Genomic DNA, 23,813 nt, shown 5'->3' with positions numbered 1-23,813 from the left:
TACCTTCATTTTCATTAAATTCTAAGAAGTCTTTAATTTCTTTCTTTATTTCTTCCTTGACCAAGCTATTATTGAGTAGAGCATTGTTCAACTTCCATGTATATGTGGGCATTCTATATGGAAAACTAGAAACAAACTGTTTGAGTCTTTAAATTCTCAAAGTCTAGCTCAAGTGAAAAACTTCCTATAACAAAATCATATCTCCTAACATATATCAAACAATACCACAAAGTAGGCACCAAGTATGCAAATGTTCAAAACTATGTGGGGCAGCTCAGTCAAATAACTACACCATGGATGCATTTATGTGTACAGTGTGTCAGTACTTGCAAAAGGCAGATGAGATCAGTAGATTCTCTGCTACTGGACGTACACATGGTTATGATCAATCATGTGAATGCTGGGAACAGAAAGTGCATCATCTGCAACAACAACAACCACCAAGACATCTAGCTCATCCATGTGCTGCTCTAATATTCCAGGTATTACCACTAATATTACTTGTTACTTCTCTAGGTGATAGCATGAACCTATGAGAGCAGAGCCTAAAAATGATGCAGACTTAAAGTCTCATGCAATAATCTACCGTATTCAGAGTTTCAAACAATTTGTATTCTGAGAGTGTTCTGATGGTTAGGCAAAGATATAAGAGCAAAGTTCAGGCTACATAAAGTAACTAGGGCAATCCATGTTTGGAAATGTCTTTACATGATAAAAGTAAAACGATCGGTGATCTGAAGCAAACACACTCCCATTCACTACACCTGGGAGGAGTGTGAAACATTTCAGGAACAACCCATGTTATGGAGGAGCAAAGGTTACAAAACTCTTGTGTTGTTTAATGGCAGTTTTCACACTAGCTCTCTCAGAATTCTCCTTACACAGCCTCATTCATTATCCATATTCTGATATATCTGGTTTAACTATTAACAAACTAAGTATTAATTTGTCCTGATAGAGCAATCCACTTTTCCCTGCTTAGTGTACCAGCCAGTGCTATATAAAAACACTAATCAACTAAATAAAATCATGCTAAACTGTAAAGGTAATTGGAAACTTTTTGCTGAAAATCATTAGGTCACCACTTGTTCCCACAAGGTAATTACAAAAAAATTGCAAGATGTATACCTTCATTTTGTAGGGAGTATCTATTCTTTGCACCTAACACAAATGCAAGTTTTAATATTTTTTTTCATTTAAATGGAATGGCCTTTGCCCTGAGAAAATTTAATTGTTATGTGATTGAGCAGATTACATTTTTAAACCCATAGATTTGACATGTTAAAAAAAATCTATACTAGGTTCTGGGAAATAGTCCAATCAGTGAAGTGCTTATCTTAAAGAAAGGTCAAGATGAAAGCTCCTATCCCTAGCACCCGTATCCAAAGTAGCCCAGCACCACAGCAGCTGTGTCAAGCACATGCAATCCCAATGCTAGAGAGGCAGAGGCAGGCAAGTGCATATTGCATCCTAGCTAGCCAGCCTACCCTAATCAGTTAGCTCCTGGAACCTTTCTCAACACACAGGATGGACAGCTTCTGACGAATGACACCCAATTTGCCTCAGCTTCCGTATGCATTCACACATATATGCATGCTTATATGCACATGCATTGTGAACAACACATATATCACACACACATACAAAGACTGTGCATGGAAAAAGATGACTAGTAACTCATTTATGTTTCTCGTCCTTCATCATTTTGTCTGTTCCTTCCAGCAGATCTATTCATTCTGGCTTTTTGTCATCAGAAATTATATTATTAAAACAATTGTCACTTAGAACTGCCAGTCCATGTAAATGAAGAATCATCTATCTATCATCTATCTATCTATCTATCTATCTATCTATCTATCTATCTATCTATCTATCTATCTATCTATCTATCTCAAAGGCTGTTCCCTTGAAGACACTCACGTTAAATCGATACCTTTTTTTTTTTGTGAGGAGCTCCTGTCTTCCAAATGAAGGTGCTTGTAATTAACAATTTAGACTTAATCATTTTGGTTACTGCTTCTGGATACTCAGGGTCCTTTTGCCAATGCCTTGTTTTCTACGCTTATTTCTGTCTTGTGAGTGAGGTTGAAACCTAGGAAATGGTGGCATAGGTATTTGTTGGCTCTCTAGGGGCCAGAGACAAAGGTATTTGTTGGGTCTCCCCTTTCTTCTCTGAGTCATTTTGCTCTTTTATAATATCACTATCTATCTGCATGTAGTATGAGGGTTTTGTTCTGAAGACACATGTCACAGACACTACTTACTAGAGAAAGACACTGCTGCATTGTTTATGAGTATAAGAAAAGCTATGAGTTCCAGGGATTTTCAAAGAGCTGTTCATGCTTTTGGCTTGCTACAAGTATGTTCCCTGTCCTACTGTTAGCATTGTTCTCTCAACTCAATTCCTGTGGCAATTATTGCTCTTTGTGGCTGTTATCCACATGTTGGGTAAAACGATCTCTTTATATTTATGTATTTATTGATCCTTCTACATAATCTTGCAAAGAATGATTATTCTGGCTTTTAATTTCTGTTATAACAATGAATTAACGTAGGTACAAAAGGCACCTGGCAAGTGCAGGACCTCACTTAGCTAGCAAATGACTAGTGTCAAGTAATTCATGCCACTTTGTCTCATTTGACTTCCTAATACGCAATGATCAAAACCAGTTTGTGAATGAGGCCCGGCCTTACTGCAATCAAATATCCACCCTGCTTACTCTTAACAGTGAATTAGGAGATAGAAAGGATGGAATATAGTTTATTCAGACAGTCCTGAACAAGGGATAGTTGCTGACTCTACACAATGTACTATAATGGGTGTATAATGTATTATAATGGGTGATTAAAGTCATGCAGAATTTTATGAGGAATAGAAAGGAGACAGAGAGATGGTGGGCAGAAGGCAATATTTTATTTGTGGCTATCTGTTATCTGGGCATATGTCTTTGTTTATTTCATTTCTGATCTTTACAATAAAATTTCTGGGACCCAAAACAGCATTTCCTTTTTAGACAGAATCTCTAAGCTTCCAGAAGTTAATTCATACCATTTGTGTTAGTTGTTACATCAGCAAATAATCTCTATTATACACACACACACACACACACACACACACACACACACACACACACGCGCGCGCGCGCACACACACCGTTCTGAATCCCCATGTCAGTTTGTTTAGTTTCATCACATATATCAGAATTCCCTTCTGTGCAGGAGATTAAGAAATTAAAGAGGGTGTGTTGATGGGGATTTTTTTAAGTAAGTGTTGCAGCTCTTTTCTTAACCCAGTTAGTTACCAAATAATCAGGACTGGACTATTATATTTGTCTACCAATATTTAAGCTTTAAGGGCACACTGAGTAGTGTACTCTATTTTAATCTTCTAAACCAATCTGGCTACCCCTCACCCAAAATATCTGAGATATTTGCATTTTATGGTATTTTTCTGCTCCAGCTGTATTTCTCATCATTTCTCCAGGACTCTTTCCCCACAGCTGAATCCTCCTCTTCCTGTCTTTCCTTCTTCCCCTCTCTTGTTTGGCTAGATTCTAGCTCTATTCTCTCCCCTGATCAGTCATTGGATGATCAGTTAGCTTTATTGACCAATCAGGGAATAATTGGAAAGCAATGATTAGATGACATTGAAACAGGAAATGTTCAGAACAAGGATTGAAACCTAATAAGGGGGGGGCACAAAATCAGCATTTGAACAATACAAGAGTAATCTTTACACAGTTCACAATAAAATTGTGCCTACATGGGTACAGTAGATGTGGAATCTTATCATGGAATGTACCTGCTCTCTCACATATAAGTTACATTGACCACTGAGCATTCCACGTCAAGGAGTATGACAGGACGTTGCCATTCTATTGTGCCAGAAAATGCTGGCAGTCTGTAGGAAGAAGATGAAGCAAGTGAGGAAAAATTAGGCTCTCGCTTAGCCTTTATGTGATAAGCTGAGGAAAGGAGGCTTCAGGACATATATCTTATAAAGATAAAATAGTTTTCTTCACATTTTCTTAACCTCAGACACTACATGTCTCTTTTCCCTCTTAGATTTAGGCTGATTTTGTTTAGGGTGTAAAAACAGTACCTCCTATTCAATACAGGAAAGCTCTTGCATGTACGGACATGGGTATCACCTGCCATTAACATTTGTGTATTAACCACTAACTTTTTTCCCATAAAGAGAATTTTCAGCCATTAACTATACCTTTTTGTTTGAGAATATGCTACATATTAATATTCATGTATTTCAAGTCGTGCTTTGGAAGCAGATGGCAATAACTGGACTTATTCTCTCTCCATGTCTAACACCTTGTGGTAGTGCTATTACAGACTGTGAAGGACCACTCAAGAAGGAATAAAAGTTAAATGATAACCAACTAAATAAATTACACAGGTGTCCTCTGGCTTTTAAAATGGCTCTATAAGCACAGCCTATTTTATTTATTTTGTTTTATTGTTTGCAAATTCATTATCAAAATAGGAGAGCTTTGCATGTTGGTGTTGGGAAATCATGCACAAGAGAACATTTTTCTCTAAGCTCTTGTCATTCACTGATTTACTTAGGACTGACTCTCTCCCCAGGGCTTGTCTCAGTTCGGTCATACTTGTGGATCCCAAGAGAGACCCATTTGAACTGTCACTCTGAGAGAATACACTGGGATGTTTGTGCTTTAAGAAAAAGCCTGTATGAATATAATGACACCATGACCTTCAGACATATTGGAATGCCATACTTTCACCTGGACAAAAGATAGGATTCAGATCCCATTTTCAGGTGTCATCCATAATCTTATAGTTTCAGGTGTAGTTTGTACCAGCTTCTGATCATGTGAGTTCACAGATGTGAGATCATCTATGGTTCTTCTAATAGGTTTGGCCCCCATAGACTGATGTGTTTGAACAATTAGGAGGAATGGTCTTGTTAGAATATACATGGTCTTGTTGAAATAGATATGGTCTTGTTGAAGGAAGCATGTCACTCTGTGGGTGGGTTTTGTGGTTTCCAATGCTTAAGCTCTGTGTAGTCTGGAATCATGACCTTCTACTGGCTGACTGAAGAACGCAAACTTTTTATGTCTGTTTTAGGATTAAGATGTAGAACTCCTGGTCCCTCGAACTCCAAGTCTGCCTGCACACTGTCATGCCTTCCACAACCATGACAACTGACTAAAACCTCTGTCACTGTAAGCCAGCCCCATTTAAATGATGGCCTTTATATGAGTTCCCTTGTTCATGGTGTATCTTCACAGTAATGAAACTCTAAGACAACATCCAAGCCTAGAAATATTGTCATAGTGTCAGGAGTCAAGAGTTGATGGAAGGAAAGGAATTTTTCAGTCTTAGAGGAGATTAGACGCATGACAAGCATTCATGGTAAGGAGATGGGCACATAAGAAAACAGGCAGAAAATTCGCAAGCTTGTTTTGCAGCTGACATATGTCCTTTTATTGTCCTCCCTAGAGAGCAGTTTCCTCCATCTCCTGGATGCTGTTCTTGTATTTTATTTTTGACAGAATGATTGGTTTTCTGCACAAGTCATTCTTGTGGTCTTGTTATAATTTGAATGTGAAATTTCCTGCACAGGCTCGTATATTTGAACACGTAGTCTCTAGATGACGACCCTCTTTTTAAGTCATGTGGCCCAGCTGGTTCAGGCAAAATACTAGAGACAGACCTTTATTATTATAACCTTTTCCTGGTTGAGTCTCGTGTTCTTTGGCTCTGACACCTAACTCCATGTGTGAGGCATCAGACACTCATTCATGTGTCATGAGATGCCTTCTCATATTGTACTATGTGCTCTGAAACTGTGAACCCAAATAAATCTCCTCTGCCTTAGGTTGCCTCTGCTGTGTCTAATGTTGTATCAAGAAGAGAAGCAGCTAATATAGAACACTGATACAGAGAAATGAAGTTGTTGCAGTAAGAAATATGATAAATATGATGACATAGTTTGTCAACTGTTGGCTCTGGTTTGTGTGCAGATTCTGAAGGGGCCTGAAGCAGTGAGACAGAGACTTAGGGAAATCGTCAAGTCTATTCAGTGTATTTTCTCTCTTGTAGGGTACAATTATGAGAAATTTGACTCCAAAGGATTCTTTACAAATATGAGCCAATGATGGAAACTCTAACAAGTAATTATATATTTAGCAAATCATAGTTCAAACATGATTAAGTGGGAAACTCTATTTGCAATTAAGTTTTGTGAGATTAAAATATTTAAGTTGAATGTCAGTATTGGATTTCAAAATGTTCTGGATTTGGGTTAAACATCAGTAAGATATATCATTCTATATTTAAAAATCGAAATGGTCAAACAAAGTTATTATCAGTTTAATGATTTCTTTGTGATTTCATTGTTATTGACCAGTACCTTTATATCTTAAGATTAACTATTAAATAATTTAAAATTGGTGAGCTATTGTACAAAATTAATTTAAATTCAATACTAGGAATACATCTGCAATATTTCTGCAAAAATTGTAAAAAATGAACCCAATTAGGCAAAAAACCCAGTTCATAGGTCTAGATCATTGTGATCATATTCATCATTTTTAATCGCTTGTGATGAAAGGCAGCCGTTCACAATTCACTAAAATTTTATGTCTTAAGGAGATGTTCCCAGGAACTCTTCAAAGGCTTTTAGAAATAATCCCCTTGCAAATTTTGTACTCATGAGACTTTCCCATATAGTCAAAGATAATGATCCTAAAAAAGATTAAAAAATATATATAAGTGGTTGTCAACCCCTTTAAACATTTCTTACTTCCATTAGGTAATATTCCTTGGTCATATGTATTTAATTTGCTTTCTATTAGTTACAATTAAATCATCAGTACACAAAGAATATTTGATTCATTGATAATATAATCAATTTGCAATATCTAAACTGAAAGTTTAGTATCATGTTTTCTAAGTGGCTGTGTCATAAATGATGAAATTAGGTATACATGGACTGACCTTGTGATGTCAAAGCTCATAACAACAATCAACATAATCATAATAAATTCCTTAAAGAAAATACTATATGTCTACAAGAAAATGATTTTAATATAAATCTCCCAAATGTTATCCACAAACTGACAGCTGAGCTACTCTTCATTGAGGGAAAGTAACCTGCTGACAGTATCACACTGCAACCAAGACTGACATGAGAAGAGACATCATGTGCACTGGGGCACCAATGTATTTGGTAGATCTGATATTCTATTACCAAAGTTTTTTTTACAGAATTGAAGCTAATAAACTTAGGTCTAATTTCTTTTATTTATAATTTAGAGGCTCAAAAAATTTCCCTTTACATAATAGGAATAGCATATATGTTTAGTATATCTCAAGGTCCTAGGGTACAAGTGTAAAATGAGGCTGACATGGAAATTTTCAAACACTTTAGTTAATGAAGCCAGCTTTTCACTCTGCTTTTGGCATTATGGAGAAAAGGTTTTCTTCCTTGACCTTGAATTAAAAGCATTTGATGAATCAGTATTGGGTTAAAAGTATGTAGTGAGTCATGCGGATAGTGAATTCATTAATGATGGCAGATTTTTCTTTGGAAATGTATTTGTCTTCCTTAGATTTAAGAGTGAACTAGAAGAGATTAAAATTGAATGAAATAATGACTATACACCAACACACACACACACACACACACACACACACACACACACACACACATATATATATAATATATTTCACTTCATGTTACAGATGTCAGGGTTCAATGTGGCATTCAAGTTAAGGACCACATCATACATTTTTAAAAAAGTGGTTGGTCAATGGTTTTCCCATCTATTAAGAGTAATTACTACTAAGGAAATGAAAAAAACATACACATGAGACTCGATAACATATTTTAAACGCATTCTGGGATGGTGGTCTATTGACTTAAAGTAGTTTATGCATACTTCTAGTCTATATAGTTCTGATTTGTTTTCCAGTAGTCTTAAATCTTTTACCTGAAAGTCTGTCAGTATTACCAAAGAGTTTGAGTGTTACCAGGACTTTGTTCTGAAGAGGAGTGAAGTCAGGAATAAAAGGGGTTATGTCAGTATCATCAAGAACTCGTGTAGGCAGACCCCTCTGAAAGCTGTGTGATCTATTCAGGGTTGTAGGAAGACGAGCTGCCCCTAAATAGTACACAACAATAGCCCAGTTTTCCCCAAAATTTGCTTCTTGGTCAGAATAGAAGTCATATCTAAAAGATAAATAGACAAAAATATCAATTGAGTTTTATTTCCTCAGAACTTAAATCTTACTTTGCAGAAATCATCCACTAGCAAAAAATAAAATCCAGGCATTATTTGGAAAGAAAGTGTGAGAACACCATCCATTTGGCTTGCCTTTCAGGAGTTGTAAAGATAGCTAAATAAAATATAAATCTATAAAGTTTGGTTCAATTAGCCACTTCTTTTTAATATTTTATTTTCTATTTATGACATTCCTTTTGCACGCTTTAATGTGAAACCCATGGAGTAAACATGTTGGAAACATGTTTAAATACTACAATCTGCACATATAACAACAAGTACAAACAAGGTCTAGTGCCAGAAGCTAGCAATTCACAACTGCCACACAAAGCAGGAAGATTGGGTGTCAAAGTTTTTTTCTGTGGCCAGGTCAGGATACATGAAACCCATTTTGTAAATTAATGAATTATTAATTTCTTAATACAAATAATACAGAAAAGAAAGAATACAGTGCACCATGCCATCAAGTTGTTACTGATTGTTAACCTTGGGCAAAGAGACAAATGTACCCAAAGTTATTTCTGAAATCTGAGAGCTTTATCCTGTATCTGATTTGTACTTTTTAAAAAAGGAAGATTAGGAGCTGCATATGCTGGTGCACACCTTTAATCCTAGCACTTGGGAGGCAGAGGCAAGTGGACGTCTGTCAAGCTAGCCTGATCTATGGAGGGAATTCCAGGACAGCCAGGACAACAGAGAAATCCTGACTCAAAAAAAAAAAAAAAAAAAGGAAAAGAAAAAATAAAAGAAAAAAGAAAGAAATGAAAAAGAGAAAGTTTTCAGGGTGAGCAAAAACTGGAAAAGACATGAGGAACATTCTAGAAATGGTGATAGGCATGCATTAGGTTGACAAATGCTTGCCGTTGCAAGTGCTCATGCCACTGAATAAATACCTAAATCTGCGTGCTTTATTACATGTCAAATGTATTTAAGTTCATAGAATATATGTGAATATCAATTAACTTCCTAAGGTAAGCCTTGATTTGATATAAACACAAGTGTTTTGTCCTTTCAAAACATAGTGCTAGCTGATTTTGAGACTTGCAGCAACCAGGTCTTGACTTCTCCTTTGAACTGGGGATTGAAAAAATGTTTGTTGTTCAGGACAGCTGGCCACAGGCTGCCTGCAGTCAAATCATAACTTAGCTAATAAGCTTGAAGATTTCCTCAGACTCTAAGGCTTAGAGGTATGTTCAGTGTACAAAACCTCCACAAGCACTCTGGTTTTCTGAATGCTGGTCTTTAAATGTAATAGGAAATTGAGTTAGCCAGACATCACAGGGAGCCACTTAGTCATAAGACACTCTGGAACAGAAAGTGAAGCAGAAAATAGACCAAAGCAAAGAACATTTACACAAAGTAGAGTTGGCTGGAGAGGAATCAAAGCAAATTTAAATTTTAAAAATTAGGGGAAGTGACCAAGACTATGAAATTGCCTCACATATTCTATATTTAACTATACCTTCAGACAACAAATAATAAAGTTTATGTCTCAAACATTTCCACCTCCACTACATCCTTATTCAGTTGTCCAGAATCTGAGCCCCAGCAGGCAAAGTATTCCAAGAGATAAAAAGAGGACAAATGCTGGGAAGCCATGACACAGAGGAGAATCAGAGAGGCCAGAGAGATGAGGACAGATCACTACATCCAGTACTTGACTCCTGGACAGACCTGGGCAAATAATTTACTTAGAAGCAGACCTCATTAGAAGGACATTCTGTGCAAGGAACCAGTGAATATTTGACCAAACTAGAAAATACCATCCTGTGTGAGTTAACCCAAACACACAAAAATACACATGGTATGCACTCACTGATAAGTGAATATTATTAGCTCAAAAGTTCAGATTACCCAAGATACCATCCACAGACCTCATGAAGCTGAAGAAGTGTGGATGCTTCAGTCCTTCTTAGAAAGGGGAACGAAAATATTGACAGGAGGAAATATGGAAACAAAGTTTGGAGCAGAGACTGAAGGAAAGGCCATCCAGAGACTGCTCCACCTGGGGATCCAGCCTGTATACATACAGCCACCAAACACAGAAAATATTACTGATGCCAAAAACTGTAAGTTGGTAGGAGTCTAAATAGCTGTCTCTGGAAAGGCTCTGCCAAAGCATGACAAATACAGAGGAGGATGCTCACAGTCAACCTTTGAACTGAGAACAGGGTCCCCAGTGGAGGATGTAGAGAAAGGACTGAAGGAGCTGAAGTGGTTTGCAACCCCATAAAAACAATACCAACCAATCAGAGCTCCCAGGGACTAAACCACCATTCAGAGGCAGACCCATGGCTTCAGTTGCATATGTAGCAGAGGTGGCCTTGTTGGGCATCAACGGGAGGAGAGGTCCTTGGTTCTGCCAAGGCTCAATGCCCCAGTGTAGGGACATGTCAGGGTGGGGAGGCAGGAAGGATTGGGTGGGTAGGGGAGTACCCTCATATAAGCAGGGCGAAGGGGGGAATGCATACGGGTTTATGGATGGGAAACTGGGAAATGGGATAACATTCGAAATGTAAATTAAAAAATATCCAATAAAAAAAGAAATAAAAATCATAGAGGAGGATGAACTCGAAGGACAATAAGATACTAAGAGGATGTATCAACAGCAAAGATGTTCAAACAGGAATTGTAAACCAATGGACCCCAGAGATATACCTTTTCTCCCAGGAATTTTATGCTGGAGGAAGACAGGCTGTAAAGACATACTCACCTGGCATGAAGACATTTCATGTAATTCTAAAAGTGTATCTATCTCTCAGTTGAGCTGACTTATGAGTATTTCCTGGCTTTCCTTCATTCTTCTTACAAAGCTATAAGACAGCTGCAGGAAAAGTAAAAGAAACTAGGAGACTTTAAGCTGCTGTTTAGAAAAAGTGAACAGAAACTTGGTTTGTCTACCAATTCTGTCATCTAATTTCTTTTCAAACATAGTAAAGTTAAGGATGTTGATTTAAGAACACTGCAACAATGTAAGCAACATTTGCAACCACAAAAACGCAAGTCGTACTCATCAGAGTGCACTGGTTACACATAGCATGAGGATCACAGAAGTCAAACCATGTCTTCCTATGAAGAGTTTTCATACGCTGATACCCAAAACTGTAAATAAAAGAGAAAGTGCTATAAATCTGTCTGAAGAAATCTGTAGCAATGGCATGGTGAAAGAATAAAAAAGTGCAGCTAAAAAGTCAGAAGTTTAGAAATGCTATCTCACCCCTAAGAAGCCCTAAAATACCTCAAATTCCAGACCCTGCCCTCTACCTGTAAGTAGGTAAAAGGTCACATTTCTTGAGCCTGCTCTCCCTTGAACTAGATGAAAGGACTTAAGATAAGGCCCTTAGATATGTGATTCCCAACCTAGTAAAGATAACAGAAAGCTTCTCTCAGGAACTAGCTGACCATAAAGTTAAATTAAAATCTTAGAGAACAACCTTGAGAAGCAGGAAGCTTCTCCCAGGAACTAGCGGACCATAAAGTTAAACAATCTTGAGAAACAGGAAGCTCCTCCTTGTGATTTTTTTCACTGGTATTCTCGACACTTTCCAATGACGCCATCCCTGCTCCCTCAGGTTGTGGTTTCTCCCTTTAAATACCCTTTCTCCCAGCCTCTCGGGGTCAAACTCCTGTGCCCCTGCGTGGGATACGAGTCTCGACCCCAGTGCACTGGTTCCTGTCAATAAACCTCATGTGATTACAGCAAGGACGGTCTTGTGTGAGTTCTTGGGGGGTCGTGTCATCCAGAGACTTGAGTGAGGGTCTCCCCGCTCTGGGGGGTCTTTCAATGGCTTGTAGGCAGATGACTGTCATCTTGGCTACTCCAGAAGCTAAAGCTAAAGCATGATACCACATGCATTACAGGAGGAAAAACACTTCAAGTGCACACTGTGGTATGCACAGGTTGACATCAAGAACAGCAGGCTGTGTCACTGTAGTGAGACACTATCTCAAGATAAAATATTCTTAAAAAGGCATGGAATGGAGTTACAGCTCCAAGGTAGGGCTTGCCAGGGATGCATGAGGCCCTGAGTTGCTTCAATGGCAAGCATCATAAAACAGCAACAACTGCAAAAGAACTCTGGATTTTTAAGGAAGGAGGAGAAGAAAGATGGAGGGAAAGGGAAAGGACAGAAAGCAGTGTGTGCACAAGTAGTGAGCAGCAGTGTTGATGGGGTAGGGTTGTGAAGACAGGCCCTGACCCGCACTGTATTGGTGTAAGTTACTGCACTTTACATGAGACAGGAGCCTGTCAGGCTATGCCTTGCTTCAGGCGATTTCATCTCCCAAAGCTGAAGCATATTCTATTGAGTCAAATTGAAGGCAGAATAAATCTGCATCCTGTCTGGGAAGCAAGTTATCACCTCTGACCAGCCCTAACCGTGGCACTCAGACTGATATTGTTATACACGAAACATCATCACTGATAGACTTAGCAGCATTGGTCAAGAACACGTAGACACATGCACATCTCAAAGCCATATCAGAAATATTAGGTATAAATATTACTGAAAACATCAAACCACCAAATGGTTAAATACAGAAAACAAAAACAAACAACAACAAACAAACAAACACCACATCAGGATCTTATATGAGGAAGGAAAGCTCTTGGGAGGGCATGGCAATACCACTGATACCTCGTGCATTATGAAATTTACAGGCAGGCTCTAAACTCTTGACTGTCCATGATTTCAGTTCAGCAAGGTCACTTACTGCTTGAAATGTCCCACTCAAGTAATCGACTGCCCTTCTCCCCACCCCGAGTCCCCCTCAGATTGGAACGAGCTCTGCTTCTGCAAACGTCTCCCAGCTAAACAGTTGCATTCTTTAGGAGCTTCATATATATATGTATGTATCTGAAGGATAACAAATGATCTTGGAATGAACATCAGTAATTAATATTGGAGTTGAGAGACTGTGACTGTTGTTAACCAGAGGGTTCAAGCAAAATTAGTAGTACGTGGTACATTACAGGAACAAAATTGTCCTGGCATATAAATGTGCTGTTATTCAATAAATTCGGGAAATAGCGGTAAAATATCTGTCTAAGTTTCTGACATAACATTTTCAAAATAGTTTGAATAGAGATGAGTTTTCTGCTTTTTAAATTTATTTCTTTGAATTTCTGAGGATAGATATAATTACATCACTTCCCTTTCTTCCCTCCATCCCTTCCTAAATATCCTGCACCAACTCTCTTCCAAATTCATGACTCTTTTTTTTAACTTGTGTGTGTGTGTGTGTGTGTGTGTGTGTGTGTGTGTGTGTGTGTGTGTGTGTGTGTACTGGAGGGGCACAGAGTTCTTGCTTGAATTCAGCCATCCTTTAATTAAGGTGAAATAGAATGAGATATGAAATAGTGCTTTATGCTCAGTTTACTGTGTGTGGCTATGATTTATATCTTCTGAAGGTAGTTTCCACTAAAAAGAAAGCGAACCCACAGTTTATATTCTGTTCCATTTATTTACACTTATCAATATACTGTAGCATTTCAAGCATATTTTAGGTTCCATATGACTTTTACAAATATGAGAAAACTCCGAGTAGATCTAATCTTTTAAATCTAGTTTGGAAGCCACATGAACTAGAAGCAGCAGAGCCTGCAGGGAAAAGCGATGATCTGGAAGTCACATTGGAATGTGAACATTAGATGCTATATCCAGTAGTTATATGGTAGTAAGTGCCAAACTGAAGAGATAAGACTCAGACTCTGTGCCAGTAAAATGGAATAAAGCTGAAATTATGTTACCTCAACAAATTTAATGGTTTCTTTTACCATTCTTAATATTAAAGAGTACTCAATTGTTATTTATTTAACATTTTAATAATAGTCTTTTAAGATTTATAAGCATGATAGGAAAGGCCAAGGGAAAGATCCAAAATTCAGAGGGTAGATTGCAATAATCAATACAATATTTTCTATAATAAATAAGGATAGGATCCCGGTAGTCACATCATTTAATAACCAAAAACGTCCTGGTGCTCCATGTAGAGGAACATTTAAATAATTGAAGCCTGTCCTAAATGCAAAGCATTTGGATGTATAAAACAACAAGATAAGGGAAATATATCTGGAAAGAAAAAGCTCTATATCACTATAAACTTTAAATGTTTTAAACACTCATGATTGCTGTGCTTAGAGCTGTATTTTTCTGAGGCCTTAAAAGGTGGTTCAGTGGTTAAGAGCGCAGGCTTCTCTCCATCTTCCCAGTCCCAGGCCATGCAATGTTTTTGTTTGTTTTCCGTGAGATCCAGGCACGTAAGCAGGGCACAGACACATACATGAAGATAAAACAACAATAAAAATAAAAATAACATTTATAAAGTTGTGTTCTTCCATTGTTTCATTTTTATAGAAAATGTAAGTTCTCTAAATGTGGAAAAGTAGTCTATAACAAGAATCGGAACTTGACCGTTCACAAGGTTAATTAAATTTTTTTCAGACTTTATGTTATGCATGAATCTATTCACCTATGTATGTGTATATGTAAGTGTGTAAGAATGTATATGTATGTGAGTGTGTGTGACTATGTGAGTGTGTGTGAGTGTGTGTGTGTGTGTGTGTGTGTGTGTGTAGAGGAGTGTGCATGCATGTAGAGGCCAGAGTACAACCTCAGGTGTAGTCCACATGTGTGTTTCCTTTGAATGGGGTCTCCCAGTGACTGCACACACCATAAGGCTAGGCTGGCCAGTGAGTTGCAGGGATCCACTAGTTTTTACCTCCAGCAAGTATGATAAATACATACCATGATGCTGGCCTCTAACATGAGTTCTAGAAACCAAACCAGGTCTCCATGCTTGCATAGAAGGAAAGCCAGGGCAGGGGTTCAAGCAGTTGAGTCAAATGGTCCCCAGCTGTTTCTCAGATATTGTTTTCCTTCTTCCACTCAAAATACACTCTCAATTTGTCCTTCACTGTCATAATCAACAGAAATTACACTTGCCTTTTATTATTAAGATTAAAAACCATGATTATTTTAAAAGGAAAAAAACAAATAAGGCTATACTGGCTAGTTTAGTCAACTTGAAAACAATCTAGACATGTGAGAAGAAAAAATTTTAATTCAGAAGTTGTATCCATCAGATTGTCCTGTGAAGTATTTTTATAATTGTCAATTTATGCAGGTGATTTCACTCCATCGTCTCTGCTCTGGTTCTGGCCTCCAGGTTCTTGCTTGAGCTCCTGCCCTGCCTTTCCTTGATGATGGACTATAATTTGTAAGCTGAAACAAACACGTTCTTTCCTAAGTTGCTTTTGGACATGATTTTTATTAAATCAATGAAAAACTCAAGCTAAAACAGAGACAAAAGTATTTTTTTTTTACCTGTCTACAAAGGCACGAGTGGGATACTCCAAGGATGAGGTATGGGCATCCCATAACTTCTTCAGGAGGCCATCGAAGTCACTAGAAGGCAACTGCATGTACTGCGGAATAGAGAAAATAAGTGCTGTGTGGGCAACTCTCCCACAGTTCTCCCAGTCTCAGAGATGTGAGCAATAGTCAGCATGACCGAAAATGCTGTTACTGCATGCCATACCTAGTGCCTAACAGCAAATAAAAGAACAATGCTTTGAGTAGAGCGCATCGTCGTGTTGAAACAAGCTTCAAGTATTTATAGAGTGTCCACATTTATGCTTGACAGGGCTACTGTTATTTTTTCCTGTCAACATGAATGCATTTTTTACAAAATGTTCAAAACAATAAGAACATGTTGAATTAGCAATCTAAAAATTAGGAAATATATATTTAAATCACTAACTTTCAGCTTCTTCTAAGTTTGACCAATGTATTTCATGTTGGTTATCAAATGGTTTGTTCAGAACAACTTGTCATCACTTAGCTCTAACTACAGGTGGGTGGTTATTAATTTACTCTCAATAATGATAGTCTTATCTAAAACAAGACTCTAGTCCCAATTCTTGTCACAGTGGCCTAAAGTCTCAATTATTCACATGCCTATTTACTCTTCGAAAATGGTCTGCTTGCTTGCCATTCGTGGTATTTTTTCACTTGCACTGAGAACAGATTAATTCTGTGTTAGCACTGAATGAGAATGGTGGGTTTCTCTGTATCATCATGTATGAGATAAATATTTACATACAGTTTACATTTTAATATAAAGAATAGAATAAAACAAATAAAAACAGTCTTTTACAAAAGATTTTCACAATGAGCATTCTCTCGGCATGTATGAGGAATGTGATATAAAACTTAAATGAAAAACCTGAAAAAAGTCTCTCCATTTGTCCATTGTTTTAGGGAGGGCAGATCGACAGTCAGAAACATTGTAACAAAACCTCATCTGATCCTTGAGTGGTGGCAATATCATGATTTGGTTTGGAGATAGCCCTGTCATTCCAGAATCAACAGCAGCAAGGAAAGGTAACACACTCAGATAATAATTTACATCTGTGAAAACAAGAGGCTGGTTAGACTCAGAACCAGTGCCAAAGACATAGCATGATTTTAAGAATCATTAACTCATGAAGGAATATTTAGAGATCCCAAATGTTGATAAAAATTATCAACTAAAATTTATTGCAGAAAAGCACCTTATAGTTTAATAGTCTTATAACCATGGGTACATATATACATACTGAAGTTTCATATCATCATATTTTAAGAATGGTAATTTTAAAAGATTGTATAACAATTTTCTTTCAAAGCATTAAATAAAAATGGAAAGAAACAAAATCTATCAAATTGTTAACATAATAGTATAGAAATTATCAAATAAAATCAACTATCAACCAAAGTTATCAAAAAAGATAAAGAAGGACACTCCATTTTCATCAAAGGAAAATCCACGAAAATGAACGAACTCTCAATCCGGAATATCTATGCTCCAAATGCAAGGGCACCTACATTCATAAAAGAAACCTTACTAAAGCTAAAATCACACATTGTACCTCACACAATAATAGTGGGAGACTTCAACACCCCACTCTCATTAATAGACAGATCATGGAAACAGAAATTAAACACAGATATAGAGAAACTAACAGAAGTTATGAACCAAATGGACTTAAGAGATATTTATAGAACATTTAATCCTAAAACAAAATAATATACCTTCTTCTCAGCACCTCATAACTTCTCCAAAATTGAACATATAATTGGTCACAAAACAGGCCTCAACAGATACAAGAAGATAGAAACAATCCCATGCATCCTATCAGATCACCATGGACTAAGGCTGGTCTTCAATAACAACAAAAATGACAGGAAACCCACATATACATGAAAAATGAACAATGCTCTACTCAATGATAACTTGGTCAAGGAAGAAATAAAGAAAAATTAAAGATGTTTTAGAATTTAATGAAAATGAAGGCACAGCATACCCAAACTTATGGGACAAAATGAAAGCAGTGCTAATAAAAATAACCTCACAGCTCTGAGTGCCTCCAAAAAGAAACAGGAGAGAGCATACACTACCAGCTTGACAGCACACCTAAAAGCTCTAGAACAAAAAGAAGCAAATACACCCAAGAGGAGTAGAAGGCGGGAAAGAATCAAACTCAGGGCTGAAATCAACCAACTAGAAACAAAAAGGACTGTACAAAGAATCAAGAGTAGGAGCTGGTTTCTTTGAGAAAATCAACAAGATAGATAAACTCTTAGCCAGATTAACCAGAGGTCACAGAGAATGTATCCATATTGACAAAATCAGAAATGAAAATGGAGACGTAACAATAGAATCAGAGGAAATTAAAAAAAACATCAGATCCTATTACAAGAGCTTATATTCAATAAAATTGAAAAATCTGGAGGAAATGGACAATTTTCTAGACAAATACAAGGTACATAACAAAGTTAAATCAGGATCAGACAAACCATCTAAACAACCCCATAACTCCTAAAGAAATAGAAGCAGTTATTAAAAGTCTCCCAACCAAAAAGAGCCCAGGACCAGATGGGTTTAGTGCAGGATTCTATCAGACCTTCATAGAAGACCTCATACCAAACTATTTGACAAAATAGAAACAGATGGAGAACTACCAAATTACTTCTGTGAAGCCACAGTTACTCTTATACCTAAACCACAAAAAGACCCAACAAAGAAAAAGAACTTCAGAACAATTTCCCTTATGAATACTGATGCAAAGATACTCAATAAAATTCTCACAAACCGAATCCAAGAGCACATCAAAATGATCATCCATCATGATCAAGTAGGCTTCATTCCAGGGATGCAGGGATGGTTCAATATATGGAAATCCTTCAACATAATCCACTATATAAACAAACTCAAAGATAAAAACCACATGATCATTTCATTAGATGCTGAGAAAGCATTTGACAAAATTCAACACTCCTTCATGATAAAAGTACTAGAAAGATCAGGAATTCAAGGTCCATACCTAAACATAGTAAAAGCCATATACAGCAAACCAGTAACTATCATTAAACTAAATGGAGAGAAACTTGAAGCAATCCCACTAAAATCAGGGACTAGACAAGGCTGCCCACTCTCTCTCTATTTATTCAATATAGTACTTGAAGTCCTAGCCAGAGCAATCAGACAACAAAAGGAGGTCAAAGGGATACAAATTGTATGGGAAGAAGTCAAAATATCACTATTTGCAGATGATATGACAGTATACTTAAGTGACCCCAAAAGTTCCACCAGAGAACTACTAAACATAATAAACACCAGTGAAGTGACTGATATAAAATTAACTCAAACAAATCAGTAGTTTTCCTCTACTGAAAGTATAAATAGGCTCAGAAAGAAATTAGGGAAATGACACCCTTCACAATAGTCCCAAATAACATAAAATACCTCGGTGTGACTTTAACCAAGCAGGTGAAAGATCTGTATGACAAGAACTTCAAGTCTCTGAAGAAAGAAATCAAAGAGGACTTCAGAAGATGGAAAGATCTCCCATGTTCATGGATTGGCAGGATTAATATAGTAAACAAGAGGCTGAATTTCTAATAAATTGGTCCAGAGTGTCAATAATGAATGTTGGTTATAGTGTACTATGTTTTAAGGATAGCAATAAACATGACAGTATGAAAACAAAGTCAAATTTTGCTATTGAAGAGAACCTACCAGCCCACCAACTATTCACAGAGACACAAAGACTCTCTTCAAGTTCTTTGCCGCAGTCTGTCATTCCAGTGGGATCAGCTAATCTACCTAGAGGTCAGAGAAGACACAGGTATTTTTATCTTACACATCTAAAACAGTTAAACACATGCATTTAACATTTAGGTACAGAAAGTTTCCCAATTATTTACATTTTACTTACCATCTTTTTAAATATTGTATTTCTTATCTCTCAACTTAATTTATTTTTTTATTTTGTAGTGACATCACACTTTCGACTTTTAGTGTTTATAGGCTACAGACAATCTTACTTACATAACTTCACACTTTACTGCCTACACTACCTCCTGTTGAAAATCATAGGAGCAATAGTTACACAGAGAAAAAGAGATGGGTAAGTCAAACGAAATCTTTGACTACATTTTCTTATATATTTGGTTGTGAGCCTATCCTTTAACGGCTGAGCCATCTCTCCAGCCCTTTGACTACATTTTCTAAAGTGCATGACCTTCTCTTTTTCTTTTAAACTGTTCTGTACTGTTGGGAAATAAGTTATTCAGTACATGTGAGAATTCTATCTCTGGTTAGAGAAGTTATCAGAAGTATTTCTGCATGAGGACTATTACATAGGCACCAGAACATCTGAAAATGGTTGTCCCTTTTCTCCAAAACTCTCACCACTCTTGTGTGAGTGTATCCCTTGAATGAGAAGTATCCCTTGGCACAGATGACCACTAGCAAAGTGGTCACTACTTATTTGTAATTTCATACTTATGATCAGGAAATTTTAATTAAAACGGTCAGGTTAACAGAATCACCTCCTGTTTCTAATGAATATCCCCAGTCTGTTAATAGGGACATTAAAGAATGTCTAGATAGCATTGGTAGTAACTATTTTGAAAATATATTAGAGAAAGGATGTGCTGTTAGGGTTGGTGTTCATGCCTATGTGTCATTGGCATGTCTGGTAGTAACAATAAATCCAAAGAGGAAGGATTTGTGGATACTGACTTACACAATTAGAAGAACTATTATGAGGAAATTAAAAAGGAAACAAAAGAATTGGTTTTCAAAGGAACATGTGTGAGTGTCTTAGATAGTGTCGCTATGAGGTAAGGAAACACTGTCAGGGACCCACCTTGGCCAGAATATCTGGACGGTGCATAATAAAAAGACACAGACTACTTTTTGGGTACAAACTGACACGCAATTTTTCAAGGCTTAAGGTGTCTCTCTCTCTCTCTCTCTCTCTCTCTCTCTCTCTCTCTCTCTCTCTCTCTCATTCTCCCTCCAACATCTCTCTCAATTGCTAGCTGACTCACAGCTTGAGGCTGCATGCACTCTGCTCTTCTCCTGTTTGCTTTTCTTTTCTTGAACTCCCACACTCCTATACACCTTTGTGCATTCCCTTCTCTGACACACACACCCTTTACACACAACTCACACATACCACATGCATTCTCCTTTTATTCACACACACTCTTTCCATACCCTTGCCTCACACTCCTCTCACTCTACACTCACCTCATGCACACCTCACTTGCTTTCTCCACTCACTCTCTTGCCTTTTTCTTTCCCGTCTTTTATTGATACTCCAAAAACAGGTAGAAAAAATGATATTGTGTAATCACCAAATCAAATTCAAAAGAATAACCACGTCCCACAAAGAATTAAGAATTGCAATTGTTCCCCAATGTTTCAAGCTTCCCCTATTCCCAGGCCTGTGGCCAAAATAATAATAACCACATACTTATCATTATTTAAACTTTAACTTTTGACTTATTATACTGCAGAGCTCAGAGCTCCGAGGTCAGCAGTGAAGCTCTAATGATAAAGGACATGGGCACTGCCAGGCAGTGGCCAGAAAGAATCGAGTTAACCCTTAACTCAGTAGTTCCACTGGCTTTCTATCTCTGCCCATTGCACACAATGGAGTTCCAGTGTTTTGCCTAAATTTGATTAATATATCATTTTATGCATTCTATACTTGCATATCCAGGAATTACTCTCAAATGTTGTGCAAAACTTACTTCACAACTTAAGTAGCTTTTTCCTTTCTTGGGGTCCCAGTGTTGACTCTGTTTCATTTTGTAATAATTTCTTCAAATTTTCTTTGCAAGTCAAACATTAATCCAAAACTACTATTGCACAATTATTGCATTGTTTCCAAGATGAGAACACACAGCATGCACCTGGGCCATTAGGACTCTGCTTTGCCTATGTATCAAATTTTAATTGTTTAAGAATCATTACACCAAGGAACATTTAGTTTCACAGAATTCTCCAGAGTAGAAGGAAAAAGAAATAGGAAGTCAGATATAATAGAATAACTATGCACACCAAGGCCAACTGAAAAGCAGTTACACAGATGAAATCTCTACAGCTGTTGTCTGGGGCTAAGGTTAGGAGAAATGGGAACAACTGTTTTTTACAAAGAGCTGCCGAGGGCCACAGAGATGTCTCTGTCCTGGCATATTGCAGGCAGTCCCTTTTTCCAGATAGCAGGTGCCCTGGAGGGATGTGTCTCCTGCTTCTCAGGGTTCCAGATGCCATCCTTTTTTACAAGGAGCTGCCACAGGTTTCTGAGATGTCTTCATCCTGGCCTGGTGTGGGAAGTCCATCATGGTACACCGTTCCCAGCAAAACACCATGATGAAAAGCGATGTGTAAAGGGAAGGTTTAGCTTACTTAACCTGAATTGTTGTCCTCTGAGGAACTCCAAGACAGGAGCTCAAATCAGACTAGAACCTAGAAGCAGGAGCTGATGCAGAGACCTGGGAAGAGTGCAGGCTTGTTCCTCATTGATCGTTCAGCCTGATTTCTTATAGAATCTGGGACCACCAGACCAGGGATAGCATATCCACACAATGAGCTGGGCCTGCTCACATCAATCACTGATTAAATAAAAGACCTATAGATTTGCACAGTGGTCATATGAAAACATTTTCTCAACTGACATTTCCTCCTCTCAGATGACTTCAGCCTGTGTCAAGTGGACATAAAACTAGACAGTAGTATAAGATAGGGAGAATCCTGTTTTCCTAATACCTTAGGATTACATTGGTATATAAGAGAATAAGTGTCTTTCTTACCTGTTTGATACTGCCAGCCAAACTGCAGAGGCAATCCCCACAGAAGATTTTGTTCATTTTCAGGACCATATCTTGCAAAATACGTGGCTGTCTCATTCAGTAGGATTCTGTACATCCCCATCCTGTCAGTGAGTACCCAAGGGTTAATTACGTACTTCCCATCCTCCATCCTGTAGTCACTTATCTGCTCAGGGCTGTCTTCCCATAAAGGAGGATACAGCGATACGACATTAGAAATCTCTGCTACAGCCGGAGAGAAGCAGCCAGTCAGTATCCAGACCCAGGAAGCCAGGACAGCCATGGTGCCAAACTGGGAACCAAGGGTGTGACCAGACTTTTATTGGAGAGGGAGGGAGGAAGCCAGTTTTGCTTTCCTCGTTATAAGCAAGTTGTACTATTTTCTAGGCAGAATGCCAATGGAAAAGAAATTTGTATCTTGGCAATTAGCACTAAAGATAAGTTTTGCCACCTGTCCATCAACAGAACATGGGATCAGATCCTGAACACAAAGTGAATCTTGTCAGATATTGGATAATGCCATTTGTGGATGAAGAAATTCTTCTAGCTCTTTTACAGTGTACATGGTGATTACAAATTACATTATCAAAGGCATTAAATTAGAATGCTTCCCTCTCATTAAAATGTGTTTACATATTTTATGGAAAAAATTGAATAAGTCAATGTGGAAATACTGATATTTCTAATAATGTCTAGAGATATATTAAAAACACATGTGATACAGATATGGTGTAACTTTCTGTTGCAAGTAAAATACTTAGAGTATATCAAATTATCCCAATTTTTAAAAAGTCACATCTGGGCTGGAGAGATGGCTCAGCGGTTAAGAGCATTGACTGCTCTTCCAGAGGTCCTGAGTTTGATTCCCAGCAACCACATGGTGGCTCACAACCATCTGTAATGAGATCTGATGCCCTCTTCTGGTGTGTCTGAAGACAACTACAGTGTACTTATATAAAATAAATAAATAAATCTTTAAAAAAGTCACATCATTAAAAAACATAAAAGCAGCTAATTAATTTTTTGTAGAAGCTTTATTTATTTATTTATTTATTATTGTTTTTATTTGCATTTCAAATGTTATTCAATTCCCCTTTTTCCTGTTAATAACCCCCCTACCCCAACAGCCCCCTTCTTCTATGAGGGGAGGTGGGAAGGGGTGGGAGGATAGGGAAGGGGAGCACCCTCATAGCTAATTTTTAACATTTATTCATTTTTCTCAGAATGTTATCTAATAACCTAAGTTTCGGGATTTTTAAGTTCCCTTGCCAAAATAAGTTTACAGTAAAATAATAAATGTAACAAAATAATATGTAAATAGGTTTCAACATTTAGAACTTAAAAAGAAATGACATCTAGAACTGCTGGGAAATGTTCTTAA

At 37.4% G+C, this 23,813-nt stretch overlaps 1 protein-coding gene across 1 annotated transcript; it reads right to left on the bottom strand.

Moving 5' to 3' along the window:
* Positions 1-6,625: 6,625 nt before the first annotated feature.
* Positions 6,626-22,715, bottom strand: Leg1 (liver enriched gene 1). The gene is made up of 6 exons (XM_217725.6): positions 22,415-22,715; positions 19,326-19,412; positions 16,491-16,675; positions 15,590-15,690; positions 7,974-8,212; positions 6,626-6,726 (listed from the first exon to the last, which is right to left on the bottom strand). The coding sequence occupies exons 1-6, from the start codon at positions 22,713-22,715 to the stop codon at positions 6,626-6,628; spliced, it is 1,014 nt and encodes a 337-aa protein (XP_217725.3).
* Positions 22,716-23,813: the final 1,098 nt, after the last annotated feature.

Source organism: Rattus norvegicus, chromosome 1, assembly GCF_036323735.1.
Source record: "Rattus norvegicus strain BN/NHsdMcwi chromosome 1, GRCr8, whole genome shotgun sequence".
In the NCBI taxonomy this organism is placed as follows: domain Eukaryota; kingdom Metazoa; phylum Chordata; class Mammalia; order Rodentia; family Muridae; genus Rattus; species Rattus norvegicus.
This window is presented reverse-complemented; position numbering and strand designations above follow the sequence as displayed.